The sequence below is a fragment of the Sinohyriopsis cumingii genome, chromosome 1 (assembly GCF_028554795.1).
Source record: "Sinohyriopsis cumingii isolate HCF-2022 chromosome 1, ASM2855479v2, whole genome shotgun sequence".
Lineage (NCBI taxonomy): Eukaryota > Metazoa > Mollusca > Bivalvia > Unionida > Unionidae > Sinohyriopsis > Sinohyriopsis cumingii.
The window spans coordinates 138,492,969-138,511,415 of NC_142961.1; the positions used below are offsets into that span (position 1 = coordinate 138,492,969).

General features: G+C 35.1%; 1 protein-coding gene across 1 annotated transcript in view; it reads left to right on the forward strand.

The window, feature by feature from the left end:
• LOC149807941 (nuclear receptor-binding protein-like) overlaps positions 1-17,909 on the forward strand; it is an 85,734-nt gene extending 67,825 nt beyond the window's left edge. Inside the window, exon 14 of the mRNA XM_089972198.1 lies at positions 4,956-17,909. Within this exon, the coding sequence (XP_089828324.1) occupies positions 4,956-5,051 (96 nt within the window). The 3' untranslated portion in view covers positions 5,052-17,909. The remainder of the gene's footprint in view (positions 1-4,955) is intronic.
• Positions 17,910-18,447: the final 538 nt, after the last annotated feature.

Below are 18,447 nucleotides of genomic sequence, written 5' to 3' on the forward strand. Positions count from 1 at the left end.
TACATGACTTCACAGTATCCTATGCTGAAGACTAGATTTCAGTCTCCAGCTGACGATAAAATAGAACAGAAATAAAGCAGTGCAGCTTAGCTATCAAACAAGTACTTGTTGAAGAAAGGGATTGTAGTGCTGTGTTATGAATTTTCTCTACTTGTTGAAGAAAGGGATTGTATTGCTGTGTTAAGAATTTTCTCTACTTGTTGAAGAAAGGGGTTGTATTGCCGTGTTAAGAATTTTCTCTACTTGTTGAAGAAAGGGATTGTAATGCTGTGTTATGGATTTTCTCTACTTGTTGAGGAAAGGGATTGTATTGCGATGTTAAGAATTTTCTCTACTTGTTGAAGAAAGGGATTATATTGCTGTGTCATGAATTTTCTCTACTTGTTGAGGAAAGGGATTGTATTGCCGTGTTAAGAATTTTCTCTACTTGTTGAAGAAAGGGGTTGTATTGCCGTGTTAAGAATTTTCTCTACTTGTTGAAGAAAGGGATTGTAATGTTGTGTTATGAATTTTCTCTACTTGTTGAAGAAAGGGATTGTATTGCTGTGTTATGAATTTTCTCTACTTGTTGAGGAAAGGGATTGTATTGCTGTGTTAAGAATTTTCTCTACTTGTTGTTTGCTGTGTTATGAATTTTCTCTACTTGTTGATTGCTGTGTTATGAATTTTCTCTACTTGCTGAAGAAAGGGATTGTATTGCTGTGTTATGAGATATTTGTTTAAAAATGGTATAACAGAATTTACAGGAATAATTGACTATACCCAAAAGAGCCCCACATGGCAATAAATTACCTATATATAATAATTTGCTTATCATCAAAGGTTTAAGACATACAAGTGATGTGGAGGCATAGAGCATGACTCACTAAATCATCAGTCAGCAGTTCAAACCTCCATAGGGGTATTAATTATTTTAGATTTTTATATATAAATATGTTTTCTTTTCTTTTTTTCCTTAAGCGAGTTCTGTGTCTTCCTCTTAATCTCTCCAGATTTTAATTCAGTTAAAAATAATCCTGAAAGCAATTTGTTTTTAAATACTGCCATTTCAGCTGGTTGCTTACATGTATCATTATCAGACTTATTATTGTTTATCATTCCACTATTTCCTGATTATGATTAGTACAAATCTCTTTTGTTCTGGACCATTCATGTGTGTGTGTGTGTGTGTGTGTGGTGAAAGAGAGAGATAGAGAGAAGCAATATGAATGGCCATATAAAAAAAGGAACTTTATGGGACAGAACCATTTTATATCTATCTTTTTCATCTTTGCCAGTGTTCAGTTGCTGAATTTTGAATGTAATATATCCATCTTCTTTTATCTTATAACTTAAAATGGTTGTATATTTTCTTGTGGATCATCAAAAATCAGGTGAGATGGTCTACCATAGCGGTTCCATTTTTTCAAATCAAATTATAACTGAATAGTTCAATTGCAGGCCTCATCATTGGTGGAAAAGTCAACTTATCCTTGAATAAACGGCCCTTTTTAAAATGTCTCAGTGTTCCTGGACTCTGTGTGTGTGTGTGTGCGCGCACGCATGTGTTCACATGCCCACACACATGCATGCTTAGCCAGTACACAGACATGTGAATGTATATAAATTCTACTTAATATACATGAAATCCATATTGATGCACATATAAAACATTCTGGAAGTTTTTCACACCAGAAATTTTGTGGATTGTCCTGTTTAGCTGTTCAAAGATTAATATAAAATTGGTGTTCATCTTTACAGAGTTTAGTTCTATGTTTACCTGCTTACAGGAAGAAACATGTTACAATGTCAACTTGAAACTCAGTGCCATATGATGAAGTTTATTTGAAGTACAAGAGTTGGAACATTCAAACTTCATAAAGATAAAACGCTTTGGGGATTATTTGTTTATTTATAATGCACCGTCATATTCAGTCCTCAAATATGTTACCCGATCATGATACCTTAGGAGTACTACCACCACCTTGAACATCCAGCCTTCGTGGCTAAATGGTTAAGCTATGGGAGTTAAATGTTGTCTGACCACATATATGGCAATGAGATAGAGTAATCTCCTCTTGATATAAGGATTGGTGCCAAGTCCTGAATGCACCTCGGTTACTACTTCTGCCAAGCAGCATGCTATCTCCTCTTAGATGACCTCCATTGAGAACACCCTCCACTTTAAAAGCATTTGAGGGCAAGTGGAGACTTTTCAATCAAGGGTGTGAGTGATAACACATTTCTCTGCTTTAGGAATCTATTTCCCAACTTCCTACATTGGCTGTTTCAAGAGAAAAAATTAAACTGTGATAAAAATCTACCATTCCACAATCTCTGTAACACTGCATCATCATAGAAGACAACACAGTTCAAAGCAAAGACCTTTCCAATCGTGTATCAGATCTTGATTTAATATTCCCAGGCTCTGTGTCCAAAATGGACTCTATCATGGGTGCTGAATAAGGCACTATTTGAACCACTCTCAGGAACTTAATTGGTTGACCTCTTGTATGGGACCTGCTGCCTAATCTTATTAGCTGTGGCAGACAGCAAAATGCATAGTTTAGTGTCTTTCATGATGACACCTACTTTCATTTTGCCAAAAGGCTTCCACTCGTGAGAAATTAGTGTTGTGTGACAAAACCCATTTTTAGCCTGGACCCTATCAACTCAAGGTTGTCAGTAGGACCTGGTGAGAACTTTGAAATGGCACCTGTAAAGAACTGAGCCAGTGCAGTTAGGGCGATCTCATATGTTTTTACTATTTTACATATGGAAAATTAACCCAAAATCAACTTAGCTTGTTTCGGCTCATCTAGTTAAGCAGTCACAACGATTATTGCATTAGAGCAAAACTGTTCCCAAATTGACATTTCACAGACTGGGGGATGGAGGACAGTTTGAACTTTCTCTAGCTTCTGCTTCAAGGATCTTTTATCCAGAAGGTTCATTTAGCCTGGTGAGACCTATCACTGTAGTACAACAGGTTACCATTCCTGGTCATTTAGCATCTTCTTAGGGACATGGCATGAGTACTTCCATAGGATTTGAAGGTGGATTAATGTTCCCTTTTCCTAAAATAAAGTCTTGGCATACAGAGTCATTGCTCCAGCTGGGTTCTTAACCTAGAAGGTGCCTTTGAGGATTGGAGATAGTCTGTCTGGAGAAGGGATGTAATTCCATCCACTTAACTATCCTATGGCATTGTGACCAGTTAACAGATTCAAGGAAGAAACCAATTTTGTAATACAAAATATGTTTATTTGACAACGCTTACTTGCCCAATCACAATGTGGATACGCCTTCCAGGTCTCTTCACAGCTACATACTACTAGTAGAGTGTGTATTATGCTCCAGCAGTAAATAAGGGTGCAAGGGACAATTTTTATGCATAAATTTAATGCTGGATTCACAGTCCTAGTATAAAAATCATAAAAAATCAAATACACAAGTGAGGTCGAAAAGGTCCATATTTTTTAATAGCTATATTAAAACAAAGAATAAGGATATTATTCACTTGACCAAAGACGTCAATGGCAGTTCAAAGCAAAAAAAGTTTCTGCATCCCAACTCCAAATTTATACCAGTATTTTTCATGTCTGAAGGTCATTTTTTTTACGCCATGTGATGTTCATAGTGCAAGCACAAGTCCTTTTCCTAGGTGATAACTCTGCAAAACATGTACTTACATGTTGATGAATTGAAAATAGTTGCCATCCAAGCCATTTTTGAGATATTCTACTTGCCCTTAACCAACGTTTACTGCTATAGGGGCTAGCTCTTCTTCCTAGCTGACTATTGGTATTTCACTATTTATATATTGCAGTAACTATGGGAGGTGTACATGCCTCACATCAATTTCAAGAACACAAGCCTGAAACATCTAGCTCATGGATACATCCATATCCATAATTAGTAGACAATAGCTGAAAAATTTGCACCATATCCTTAAATTAAGAAATTTGACAGGCCAATTTATGAAACTATCCCCTGCCACCTAAAGTTTACACAGGAGGAGATTACTCTGTCTGACTGTCACATATGTTGGGAGACCAACATTTACCTCCGACAGCTAAAAGGTTTATTTGGGAGGGTTGGATTGCAAGGTAGTGATAATATTCATAAGGTATTATGATCGGGTTAGTATTATCAAAGAAACAAATTTTACTAGAAAAGTTGGTTTCAATGTGCTACCGATGGACAAATAGAGACATTAAAATGTACCCTCTTGATGAATTAACTACTGCAGTCACATTAATGTGCCTTTTTGGATCCAGTGGTTTCCAAGCTATAAAGCTTTTATTTGTTTGTTTACATTGGATACACATGGTTTAATACTGAGGATATGGCAGCAAAAAATTTGTGTACAGCATGTCAAATTGATTATTATTAAAAATCTGTCATCAATTTATTAACCTTATTTGTCTTCTTAAGGAAAAAGAATCTTTTGAGAGCTTATCCAAGTTGTAAGTGGAAAAAAAATAGACATTGTTTTATTGATGCAATTTCAGTCCTTTAACAGTCTTGAGTTTGGAACACTAAAATTAGCACCTGACTTTGGTGCAAAATTGAAAGCACATGTTTCAAACACATGCAAGTCCAAATGCCATTACTCATATCCTTTCCTCTACGCGGAAGCTAACATCTAGGTTTCATCTGTATTGATAAATATAAGTTTGATCATGAGCACTCAAACATTTTAAGTTATTGAATTTTTAATATCATGGTATTTGCATAGGTTTACAATGGGAACTAAATTAGTACTGTGAGTCCTTAAGATCTTGTTTGCATTAATATTAAAATCCATTATACAAACTTTTGCTTTAGGAGAAAGAATGTTATAATTTTCATGTATCAACAAAAGTTGCTAGCACCAACCTGACACCCAAACCATCGAGGGTGGGGTGTACACTATATTATTATTTAAAAACAATCATATTACTTTACAGTGTATTCTTTTTTTTTTGTTGCAGAGTGACCGTGACAAAATTGCCAGCTTTATCGAAGAAAAAATGGGAAACTTGCAGTACAGTAGTGAAGTATCAACAACCCAGATTCCAGTTGCTTGACATAGCAACTTCCATTTTGTCACTTACCCAGCAAACATCAGATATTGCAGCAAAACTTTTCATCCTGTCTGCATTTGAATTATTCCTTCAAACCAAGGAAATTCAGTGTTTTCATTAAATTTCCCATCTATGCATGGAACACTGAAAATCATGGGCATTAATTCTGAGTAAAATATGAATGTAGAAAGAACATATTGCGAACAAGGAAGCCGGTATATGGTAACTGTGTGCAAGCTGAAATCTACTAAAGATAAGAACAATCAACTTGACGAGTGCCAGTATAAAAAAGAACAATCTTGTTAATGTTTTTTTTTGTCTAAATACATTGGTCGCTAACTATAACGCACCTCATTGTAAGTCTGATATAATGCACCTCAATACGGTCTTTAATATAACACAGCTCATTAGCATAATCCCTAACTGCAGTGCACCTCACTATAACACAATCTCTATGTAACCCACCTCATTATAACAGTCCATAAACTACAACACACCTCAGTATAAGACAATCTCTAACATAACACCTCAGTATAATACAATCTTTAATATAACACAGCTCAGTGCAAGTCCCTAACCTCAGTACAACACAACCTTTGATACAGTACACCTTAGTTTAAGTCCCTAATCTCAGAAGCATTGCTGTGAATCATATTCAGCCCTCTTAAGACTCGGAAATATTGAATTCCATGAAGAATACCAACTATTCTTGACTCTCAGGCTTGGTATTTTCCTTCTTATCTTGTTACGGGTCATCTGTTTAATACCAAATATTAAATGCAGAGTTCATATTGATACAGAGGTGATAAACATTCAACTGTTTCATCATTGGTTACCATGAATTGTGGTGCTAACTAGATGCTAAATAACTACACATTAAATAATGAAATTATTTTTTTCATAGAGTTTTGAAGTGTACAGTTCGTGGTGAATTGGTTCTTACTGATAAGCAGTACTTCATCTTGTATCAATTGAGGAATACTACAGTATCTTATATTGTCTACCAAATTGCCTGGTCACTTATTTAAAACCAGTCTCGGGAGATACAAGGACTACTCACCCTGCAGTAGCATAAAATCATGTGCACATGAGAAGGCATAGTGATTGTCTCAGTTATGTGTTGTTTATCTGCATATTTTATGCAGGCGCATTTGATGTTGATTTTTATAATTTAATGTGACCAGTAGCTGATGTAGTTGGAGATTAAGTCTTGGCATGCTGACAGTGGGTGGCAATTAATGACCATTTTTTCAATTACAGACTTTGAAAGGTCTCCACAGCCATGTGAGAATCCACTCTGCTGGTGATTTAACTGAAAACAAGGCATGCAATGGATGAAAATTTTATCTAACCCCTGTAGTTTTAATTTGCATATACATATTTGTAATTTCCAGTATCCCCAAGAACCCTGTATATTGAAGGATCACTGTCATAGGTGACAACAAAGGTACATCATTCTGCTGTTCATTATGCTGATTGTCTGGAGAAGTGATTTTCATAATTTTCATTATCAGCATTTTGCCAATTCATAAATAACAATAATAAGATACACAAATATACTCACTTGAGAACAGTGGCATTAGTATTTTGCTTGTATATTAATATATTGTTTTTCTTTTTTAAAATATATTACTGGATTATAATATATTTGAAGCACATGCCCTATCTCACAAATCCAGCCATCTCAAGCTTGCTTTTAGCAACAAAAAGTGCTGCGTTTTCTGCCAATCTGTGTTGGGGTCAGACACAAGTGATCTCCCCTTGTAGATTGGGATTGGCACCAGATGTCATTCACATTTAAGCTATTACTTCCCCTCATATTAGAAAGCATGCATTCTTTGGAAAACCAATTTCTTCTTGAGCCTTTGCAATTCTAAGGGGTTTCATCATACAGTGAAATATACTCCAAGTATGTTTCTGTCAATTTCTCACTCTGCTCTATCACAGATGAAAAATTTGAGTTTAATTTGTCTAAGTTCATCTGTCAGTGTCATTTTAATTACCTGTCTTAATTTCTATTGTACTTCATTTTATCTCAGTACTTAACCTGGTACATGAATTTTGTCAAGTAGTTGTAAAGTGTTACATGTTACAAAGCCATATATGTAATTATTTTAGATATTTGTGTTTATAATTAACATACTTTTCACAGCAGGTTCATCTGATGCCTGGTTGGTTCCATGCCATTGATTTTCTCTCTTTAATTACAGGTACCATCACGCTAGGCAGGAGATGGTGCAAACATTTTAAGCTAGTGGACGATAACCATATTACCTCTCTCAATTGTATGGTGCGCACTTTGGATCATAATTGCAAAATAGGGACACTGTGGTCAAAAAATGTATGGGTGACTGTTGTGGCCAATAAAAAAATTAATCAGGCAAGCAATACGATAAGGAAACACATCACAAAGAAGCAAATTCCATCAGTATTGCCAATGACACCTCACTTACAGCTTCCTAGCAGAGACCATGTTTCCAGCACTTGCATTGAATGACAAAAGAACTCAATCTAATACCAACCTCATTGACATATTGGGAGCTGGCACTGGACACTGGATAGCTTCAACACAGACTACCAGTCTAGTTCATGGTCCTTCTTGGCCATCTCTGCCAGCTTCACCAATGTGGTTATGTGAGAAAGCCTGCCAATTCAACCTGGGCTCTTTGTCCACCAAATATACTGACTGCCATTTATAGCCTCTCATGTGCTGAAAAATGGCATAAAACACCACAAATGTACTCGAATATCAACAGCTTGTAGAAAGTGATGCCTTTTCACATCTGCTGTCCTTTAAGAATGTTGTAAAGTAACACTTAGATCATAGCAACTGTCATCCAGCTTCCTCTTCATGGTCATGTATAGGAAATTCACAAACAGGCGGCCAATAAGGCAGAGCTTGTACAGGTCCATTGTCCTAATGCTCAGACCTTGTTTCAAAATAGAGACCAAAGAATTCCTCAGCTAGGGCATGCCTAATGAGGAAACCATGCTGCAAGACCTTTTCTTAGAAAAAGACAGGCTCCAATAGTCTTTGACGACATTAAGGATCACTTCCATCCTAGTTTGTCTCCCAGTCAGCCTCCATCCCACAGAAAATGACACCATGTTGATGCCGCTCTTTCTGCACTTTCTGGTGAGGGAAAACATAACTATTTTGCCACAGAATGGGACGCACTTCGCCCTGATGATCAACGTGTCCTCTACAATTCATCTTGGAAGGCCTCCAAATCTTGCTGAGCACCCCTCCCTTTATGAAGGGCTGCCTTTGTTCCTAACATCCCAAGAGACCCAATCAGAGCAGTTGTTCTGCAACAAGAGATGAACAGTCTCCTCACAAAAGGAATTGTTCAAAATGTATACTCACCAAGATTTAACTCCAGACCGTTCTTGTTGCAAACTTTGGTAAGGCAATAAAATAAGGTCTTTCAGCCTTTTTATTTGGGCACCATGGTTCAGATATCATTCAGGAGGGAGCTTTCAAAATCAGTTAAGATCTTCAAGATGTGTTCCTCTGTATTCCAATCCACAAGTCTTTGATTTCCTTAAAAATTCACATTCCGGGTTAAGGTATACCAATTCAAGGCACTTGCTTCTGGTATAAACATGTCTTCATTAGAATTACGGAGATGTTGTACTCATGCTGTATTCAGAGTTGCATTTATGTCTGTGGATGACCACAGGTGAGTTATATTTTAGATCAAGACATGAAGTCACTCATTTCAGTTGGATTTCTTGTCAACAAGGACAAATCTGATATCATCCCAGTTGAAAATTTTACTCACTCAAGCTTGGAGTTTAAAACACATGTGAACAGAGCCATGTCTTCCTCAAGTATGAGCATTGAAAATCATCTCAATTTCTACTATTTTCTGTAAAAATTTCATCTCGGTATGGGAATTGCTTTTTCTGTTGGTTCTCATCTTGGAAGAGCCTGTTTACAAGACCCATTGCAGATGATTCACAGGTCCCCTTTGGCAACCAAAAGTTTGCTGATTAGATCAAGCAATCTTTGTTTATGGCAGCATTCTCTTGCACAGAATTACTGTCAAAATGAATGCCAGCAAGGCAGTCATGTGTGCCCACCTCCTGCCCTGATTTCTGGAAATTATCATGGTGTGACCAATTCAGGAACATCCATTATACACCAATCGCCTGGAGACGAAGGCTGTAACAAAAGCCATTTTGTCTGGAAAGGGCACTTATCCTATCATAAAACTCCACTGTGGTAAATTTAGTCAGAAGGCAAGAGGAAACCAAATTTGTGGACCTTTGCCTTCTGGTTTGAGATTTTCTCAGATGATGTCACCATTAAGAAATCCACATGCAAGTCTGACAAATCCTAGGCAGAATCAGTGTTGCAGTGAATTTGCCTGGAAAGGGCTGTGTGTGTGTCAAAGCTGCTTCACATATAATACTTATCGTGCTACAGACAGACTCTCCACACTCTACCTCCAGTTACATTTTAAAACTTGAAAGGGAATGCATATCCACTCAATAATAACTTAAGTATGGATGGGATCGGGCACCAATTCCTCTGCCCAAGGGGAGAACACTCTTGTTTGAATTCAACCTGGGTGAGCAGGTAACACATTACTTTTGCTGCTAAGATTAAGCTTTATAGGGATGGATTTGCAAGGTAGATGATGTACTTCCAATAAATTAAGAATATATATAAGAATTTTCAGTTAAATAGGCCTTTTGTATTGGAAACTTTTACAAATTGTAAACTTTGTTCACACCATGTTTTACCCAAGACTTTTTTTTCTTGGCCACAATTGACACAAAGTTTTAAAAGAAAACATGTACACACTTGTAGATTAATTAATAGGTTTTATTTAAAAGTAGATAATTGAGAAACTTGCCAACATTTCATAATAGTTAAATTTTTAATTGGGAATTTGCTTTGTCAGATTGCCTGAAATTCTTTCATGGCAAAATGTTTTTTATTTTTTTGTGTTGTTTGTTTTAAATTATTTTCATTTACTGTTTTTGAACATAGCATTTACTCCTCCTCATAAATATTTAGCAGCAAGTTCAAGTAACATTTCTTTTCAAGTAGAAAAACATTGTATAAGTATGGAGGGCATTGTTACTTTTGGCTCTTTTTTGAAAATCTTGCAAATTTCATGAAGTACTATTGTACAACTATTATACATCCCTGTATAGGTCAGAGCTTTATCTCATCACTAAAATTGATCAAATTACAGATGCCATGTGGTCACTCACTTTTCAAATATTCTACTGTGGACTCTTTCTTTCATTCATTATAAAGAATTCAGTACTGGTTGACTTCCAGTACGGTCCTTTGTAAATGCAGTATTAGGTGTGTGAGGTAAAATTACTGAGAAAATTTATGTACTTTGTAAATTGTAAATCTCTCTTATTTTATATAATTCGATTTTTCAATTGAAATCAAATATTTTATTTCATATAGACAAACTGTTTTTCTTCAAACTGCGCACAACCAGTCCTAATGTGCATGTTTATTTCATGTTAAATATTATGCACATGTACATAGATAAAATACTTGTAGTTTTCAGTAAACTGTTTAGTATTAAGGAACGTATCTATAAACTATTATTAGTCACATATGAATCATACAGTTGTGATGTTATTGCACGTTTCTTCCATATAATTTGTTCAGGCATTTAATTTATTTTGTCTGATATTATCTTGAGATGTATAAAAAAATTAGAATGGTGTAATTAGGTCATCTCGGGGTTTTTTTGTGTTCATTATATTTTTGTTAATTCAGTTAAAAACCCATTAATCTAGACACTTTTAGGCCCAACTGTTTATATGGATAACAAAGCATCAGAACTGAAAAATTTCTATCAAGTATAATGAACAAAATTCACTCTGGCTGTAGTTATGAATAGCGAGACTTCCTGAAAATGGAATCTGGATTAATGATGCTTTACTGTTTTTCATTGTGCAAAATTACTGATTGCCAGTCCCAAGGCAGATTATTTTCACACTCAACTAATGTGATAGTAATTACTAATCATTATATGTGCATCTACTAAAATATTCTGGCATAGTTTGCACATGGACACCTGTGAACTCCAAAGTGCCATCAGATATAACCTGTTCCCTTGTGAAATGCAAATGGGATTCCCTTTGGTCATGATCTGTAAGACCATGGGCAGAGTGCAAAAAGTCATGGTCCAAATTGTGCAGATTCTTTATTCATATTTACATCATATTTTTCCAAGAAGTTTGCTTAAATATCCAGTTTGTAATGTATCTTACACACAAATTTTGTTAAGTGGTTTACTAAAAGTCAAGGTGTAAATGCAATACACAAATTCAAAATTTATGTATTATTTCACCAAAATTAAATATAGGATCGGATTGGTTTACAAAGTATGTACCATGAATGATGTTCTCTGACATTTGCAGCAAATCCAGCTAAAGATCTTTAAGTGCACCAGCAATCTCATGATATTAACAATAGGAAAAGAGAGATATTTGATTTGGTGGGCTAGATAGAGAGTTTTTAATCTGCTTGTATGTTGCTCTCAGATTTAAATAAACACAAGTATTCATATACAGGTATCTGGCCACTTGTGTGATTTTGACTTGTGCAAATTTTGCATTTAGGCGATTTCAGATATTTTTTTAATTTAATGGTTTTTTTTGTAGTAAAGACGTAAAAAATTTGGGTTTGTAAACATCTATAATGAATGGTATTAAAGCTAACTGAATTACATATTTTTCAATGAAACTTAAAAGCATTGATACCAAAAATTTAAAATTACGTAATTTTGAGTTACTACTATGGCTGCTCTTGAGAATGTAATAAAATTACAAACTGCTTTATTTTTTTCATAGGTAATAAACCTGCTGACTAGGGTTTTGATCAGTTTTGCTCAATGCTTGTTATTAAGTACAAACAAATTACATGTTAAGGTTTATCTTGATAGCATCATTAATATATCAGAGTATCAGCAAATATATATATATATATATATATATATATATATATATATATATATATATATATATATATATATTAGAAGTGACGTTTGATGTGAGACATTACACTAAGATGGTATGTACATACTAAAATATATTTCCTTTATAATGTGGAGCACCAGTAGCTTAGTTGTTAGCATGCCAAATTTGCAACCAAATGGATGTGGCTTGAATCCTACCAAAAGATTAGCCCAGTTTGGCTACCATGTTGTGCCCATGGGCAGGGCATTTGACTCCAGTTGCCTTAACACTAAGTTACTTTTGTTCTTGTGCCATATTCTGAATTTGAGAAAATGTTGACAGTAGGCATCTTAGTAAGCCAGATTTTTCTTTGCCTGTGGTCTTTGACTATTAGGCAGATGTCAGCCAGATGAGTGATCTCTGGCCCAACTGGGCTTTATGTTTACAAAGTTATGATGGAATGAGCAGTTTCCCCCCAGTCATGGCAGTTTCATACCACTGTGTCCATTAGAAGACAGCGAGTTGTTAACAACTGTCTCTTTGCCTTGATATGTTATTTTCCTGATGTTTGTCTTTTTAGTGCCATCAATTCTCATCTCCAAGCTTACATCATATTTTTGTACATAACTCTTGCTGGGGAACAGATGACAGGAAGATTGATCAATATTGGTTGCATTTTGAAAATGAGACATTATAACTAGCAGTGAGCAATCTCATTTGCAAATAGTGAAAAAACAGCACTGGAAATTATGGAGCAACAAATTAATATGCCCTAAACAACTCTGTGTATCATATGTCAACCAGGGGAACATGTTTTCTGTAACCTGCTTCTTTCCATATTAATTTTTTTGTTGTTGCCCAATTTCAACACAACTCCAGCCTGTCATTTGATAATGTCTGTACAACATCAACATTTTGGTTGATTGTTTGCATTTCCCAAGCACAATTGCCTGTACTTGTGTAACCCGATTTTGTAAATGAGTCATAAGTACTACACTACCCAGACAAAATAAGGTAACTACAACCTATCTTTTCACACTCCAGCATTGCTCAAGTTTTATTAGCAGCTTCATTTCTCATGTTACTGTTTAGAGTAAATAATTTGGCTTTGCACAGTGCTGTAGTAATGCTAGTAATTCTAGGTTGATGCTAGTAATTTTTCCTTTCTAGTTTACACTGGGGGCACGGTTCATTACCTGCATGCCTTGAAGCATTGTTCTCTTATTGAGATGAGAGTCACAGTGATATTTCTAATTTAATTATGATATAATACAGCATTAGATGGTAAATGTCACTGTAAAATTTGTGTTAATTTGTGTAAATCAAATAATTTAATGAATTGTTTCAATAAGTTTTGTGCAATAAACTTTGTTACTGTGTTTTGTTTGCCAGTACAATTAGTTGGTTTTTGTTTGAGCATTTAGATGGAATTGCATGTAGATAAAATGTTTGAGCATTTTGATGGAACTGCATGTAAATAAAATGTTGGAGCATTTCGATGGAACTTCATGTAAATGAAATGTTGGAGCATTTCGATGGAACTTCATGTAAATAAATTGTTGGAGCATTTTGATGGAACTTCATGTAAATAAAATTGTTTATATGGAAGTGATGGACAGTTAGGATAGAGATTGTGAACATATTGTTCACTCATGTACATACATGTACTATGTACCCATGCCATGTTAAAGATTTCTACTATATTTTTCATATATTTTTCATGTATAAATTCATTTTATTATATCCAGCTTGTCTGACATAAGCTACATATAAAAACTGTACGTGAGAAAGCCTGCCAGTAGCTTCTCGTGGGTCGGTGGTTCTTCCCGGGGTTTTCCAGGGTTCTTCCTCCACCAATTATACTGGCCGCCATGTACAGCCTATCTTGTGCTGAAAAATGGCGTTAAACCATACAACAACAACAACAACAACTACATATAAAAACTGGAATTACCCTAGACTGTATGCTTCACCCTGACCAGTCATAAAATTGAATTGCATGAAAATAACCAATAAAAATCTTGGAAAGCTTGTTGGAGTGGAATACAATTTTTAAGTTTGGAAATTTCAAATTTAAAAAATGTATGGTGGTTATTTATGATGCATCAGTCACTCCTGGTTGTCCACACAGTAAAAACTGCTAATAATAGAATAACCCATTCTCTAATTATAAGTGTTAAATTTACTGTGTACTAAATGTGTTCTCCACAAAAGTGCTTAATAATTACTTATTGCAGTATTAGGCAAAAATTCAGGTAAGTCTAATAAATAAATTTAAAAAAACTTCGGGAAAAATTATAAAGTTCATCCAGGAAAAACATAAAATTGTGTCCACTGGCAATGGTCTTGAAATTGATTATTTGAAGAGAAGAATTTTATGGTCAGTCAAGGTGCAACAAACATGCTTATATGAATTTTTTGCCTTAGTACTTATTTACTGTAATAATATAGAATGATAATCTGTTATAAAAAGAATATCGTCTACCATAGTCGTGGACTTTATTTACCAAGATCTCTCAGCTGACAGCATCTGTTGACATTGTTCTGTTTCATAAAGAGTTGACAGAATTCTCTGATAGTCTCCTTGTCATCTTTACTGATATTTTCTGTATGTCAGTGGTCATGTGACTACTAGTTACAAGGTTCCATGAAAAATAAAATATGTGGAGTCAGCAAATGGTTTAATTTGAGTTTTGTTCTTTTTTCCAATCGGATACAAAATTGTAAACCAAATTTAAATAACTGCGCAGGCCCGGCCCTATCGCATGGTGACTGAGGCAACCGCCTTGGGTCCCGCACTAACTAGCAATGCAATTTTTTTTCTTGGGGCCCTGCAGTCATCGCTTGCTGTCTTGGGATCTGCACATCCTAGGGCCTGGCCTGACTGTTTGTATTGTCTTATTTGTATTGACCGAGTTGAATTAGGTTACAAGTGGAAAGGAATAGGGCCTGAGTTACAGTGCCTTGTAATAAATTCTATGGCTTTTCATATAAGCAGTAGTAAAATTAGAACATAAAGTTTGTGATTCTAAAAGTTTGTGAAAGTACAAAATCTACATTAATTGGTTTGATCAAATATTTAATGTGCAACATTGAAAAATATTATCGCTGTAATTTTATGAAAGCTAGTTTTACAATCTGATTAAAATCAGATCTCTGTCCTGGGTGAAGATCTGACAGCAACCACTCATGGGTCATGTTCTGGTGACCTGTGAGTTAGCCAATGGAAATGCAGCTTTAAGAAATTTGAAAGTGAATCAAGTCGATAGGCACACACTGATGCTCTTCAGCTATACTGCTTAATCTCCCAAATGTCAAGATATAAAGCTTTGTCTGGCTGATAAAATTAGCGATTATGATAATAACATATGTTACCGCTCCAGTGGCCTAGTGGTTAGAGCATCTGCCTCAGATGTGAGAGGTTGTGGGTTTTAACCCTGGCCAAGTCATACCAAAGACTTAAACAATTTTTACTAACAGCTGCCTCGCTCAGTATTAAGAGGTTAGTGTTAGGACTGGTTGACCTAGTGTCAGGATAATTTGACAGGGTGGGACATCTTGCTACATGTCTGTGGTATGATGTCCCAGTGACAGACATCAATATAAACTGCCACATGGAGACATCATAGTGATTGACTGAAAAATTGTTAAAGCTATGTTAAAAATCAAAATGACACACACACACATACAATAACAGGTCACCAGAACATGTTCCCTAAGTGGTTGCTGTTAGATCTTCATGTAGGACAGTAGAAATCTGATTTTAATCAGATTGGTTTGTTATCTGTATTGTGACCTGAGAAATTACTTTTTTTATAAACATTGCAATTCTTGTTACTTGCTACTTATTCATCAAATCTCTATTTGCATAATATTGATTTATATTTTGAACTTATTTTATTACCAGCAAGAACGCTTATACAAGGCAGATGAACTTGAAACAAAAGACTTCTACATTTTAGAAATGTGAACCTGAAAAAGTGGCCCATAAATTATAAATACAATTTTTTTTGGTATCAACATTGGATCTGTTTTGTCTTGTTTTGATAATTTTAGCATTTCTTTTTTGACAGAGGTATTTTGCTTAGTGGTAATTTCCAAACAAAAGAGGTTTTATATCAATATAAAATTAGAATTGCAAAGTCTCTGAAGCATCTTTAATTATCATAAAGTCTGAAGTGAAAAAATGAAATGGTCATCATTTTCTCTTTGACACCAACAACTTGAACAAGAACAGGAGGGGTCAGCTATTAAGTTTGCCAGATAAAAATTGCATTTAACAGCACTACATTTATGTCTCATTTTTGATAATAAAACAGAAGCTTTACAATTGCCACGTAGCATGGTGCTGAAGCATTGTGTTTTGTTGTACTGTTTCTAAAAGTTTTAATTGCAGGGTAGTTCTTTGTGGTAGAGGTGACACGTTCCACATGTTCACTAGGGAAGCCATTATTAAATGATGCATGGCATTTAAGCCAAGCAGCAAAGTATTTCTAGGTATTGGATGCTGCATCCTTGTGTACTGTCGAAGAACATCTGTAATCCGGACATTGTTGATGATTGTATAAATCTTATGAAGATCACTAACTCCTCTTCACATCATATGAGCTTTCCAACTGGCAGTTCTCTACCTGTATCAACAAAATTTGGTAGGCTTGGATTGTTGTTCTTATTTGATGATCCTAAAATTGACTATCAGAGTTACAAGAATAAGACAATATCTGGTCAAGGTGGGCAGAATTTGGCATTTGTTTTAAACAGATATCAAAAGTTAGTTTTTAAAATTATTTATTAAGTTGGATTTACCAAAGCAGTGAAGCTTTTTGTCCAAATTAATCTGAATATATTTGCCTACAAAATTTGTAATGTAAAGCTATGGTTGAAAGAGACTGGATGCATTTTTGTAATATTTGTATACTTTCCCATTTGTTTGTACTCCCATACCTATTTCCAAAACATGTGGCATCAAGGATTAAAAGAAAAAGGCACAAAGTTATTCATTCTGTTCATCAATATATTATAATTTCTAACCTAATCATCAACATGGTGTCCCAAACATTTCAGGTTGTTTAAATCAAACAGGATGTCCTGTAGCAATATGGTCAACACAGTGCATGGGCAGGCCTGTGTTTTCATGTAACAGATGTGACGTAGTTCACCATCTCTAATAATCTCAATAATTCTGTACATTCTAGAACCGGCCTGGTGGTTATAGTTTCTGCCTTGGATGTGAGGGTTCAAAACCTGGACGAGTCTTAACCAAAAACTTATAAAAATGGTACTAGCAGATGCCTCGCTTGGTGCTCAGCATTAATAGGTTAGTGTTAGGACTGGTCAGCCTGATGTCAGGATAATTTGACTGGGTGGGACATCATGCTACATGTCTGTGGCATGATGCCCCAGTGCTAGACATCACTATAAACTGTCACACTGCAGACATCGTAGCGATATGACTGAAAAATTGTTAAAGCTAACTTAAAAATCTAAGTCTACCACACACACTGTACATTCTGGATTTAATTTCTCTGAACACACTTATACCTCCATTTTAATTGTTCCACTTGTGTTAGAAATATTAAAACTAGACTTTGCAAATATTGGACACAGATACGAGATTTTACTGAAATAGTCCATTCTAGAAACCAGAAAAGGACAGTGAGCTTGTAATCTGCTTGTTTACATTGAGAGTTTCCTTTTAGTTTGGAATGTGAAATAAGTTGACAGTGTCGAGGACCTACAAGCAACAATCCGGTTAGAAATTACAAATTGATGAATGAAACAAATTTTTCATATATGTGTTGCTTTTTGTTTTTAAAATTGGTAGTGGGTACAAACAGATGGGAGAGTGCAAATACTTTGGCACCATTCTATTTTGTATAATATTAACATAAAAATAGTATAATAAAAAATTTTCAAAGATGTGTCTCATAGCAATTTTAGTGTCTTGTAGCAAATTAAGCATGTTAAAAAAAGGAATGTACCCCCCCCCCCGTAAAGTAAATCAAATTTGAAAAGAGAAAAAAGCAAGCTCAGCAAAATCTCAGATTACTAATTTCAAAACATTTACATCCAGTTATCAACAAAATTATGAAAAGCAGTGTTTGGTATTTTTTAAAACTCCACTGGAGTAGAATTAGAGTTCATCCACATTATACAAATGTGCTTTTCTCATCATGCTATCCAGATATCAAATTATGGTCATTGTGTTAAATAAATTACAGATGAAGAAATGCTGTAGTTATTAGGTCTATACATGAAACTAAGCACATGTTCAAAATGAGCACCCATCCTTCTTCCCCTTTTCTAGGAATGCTACAAAGTCATTATCAAGATCGTACAGGACAACACTATTTTTTTTTCCTCTTTCTTTCATTGAATGAATGGCATAATAGTAATCATATATTGTATGCATATTCAAAACCCTTATCTTGAAAATACCAGTAACTAAGCAGAAGTT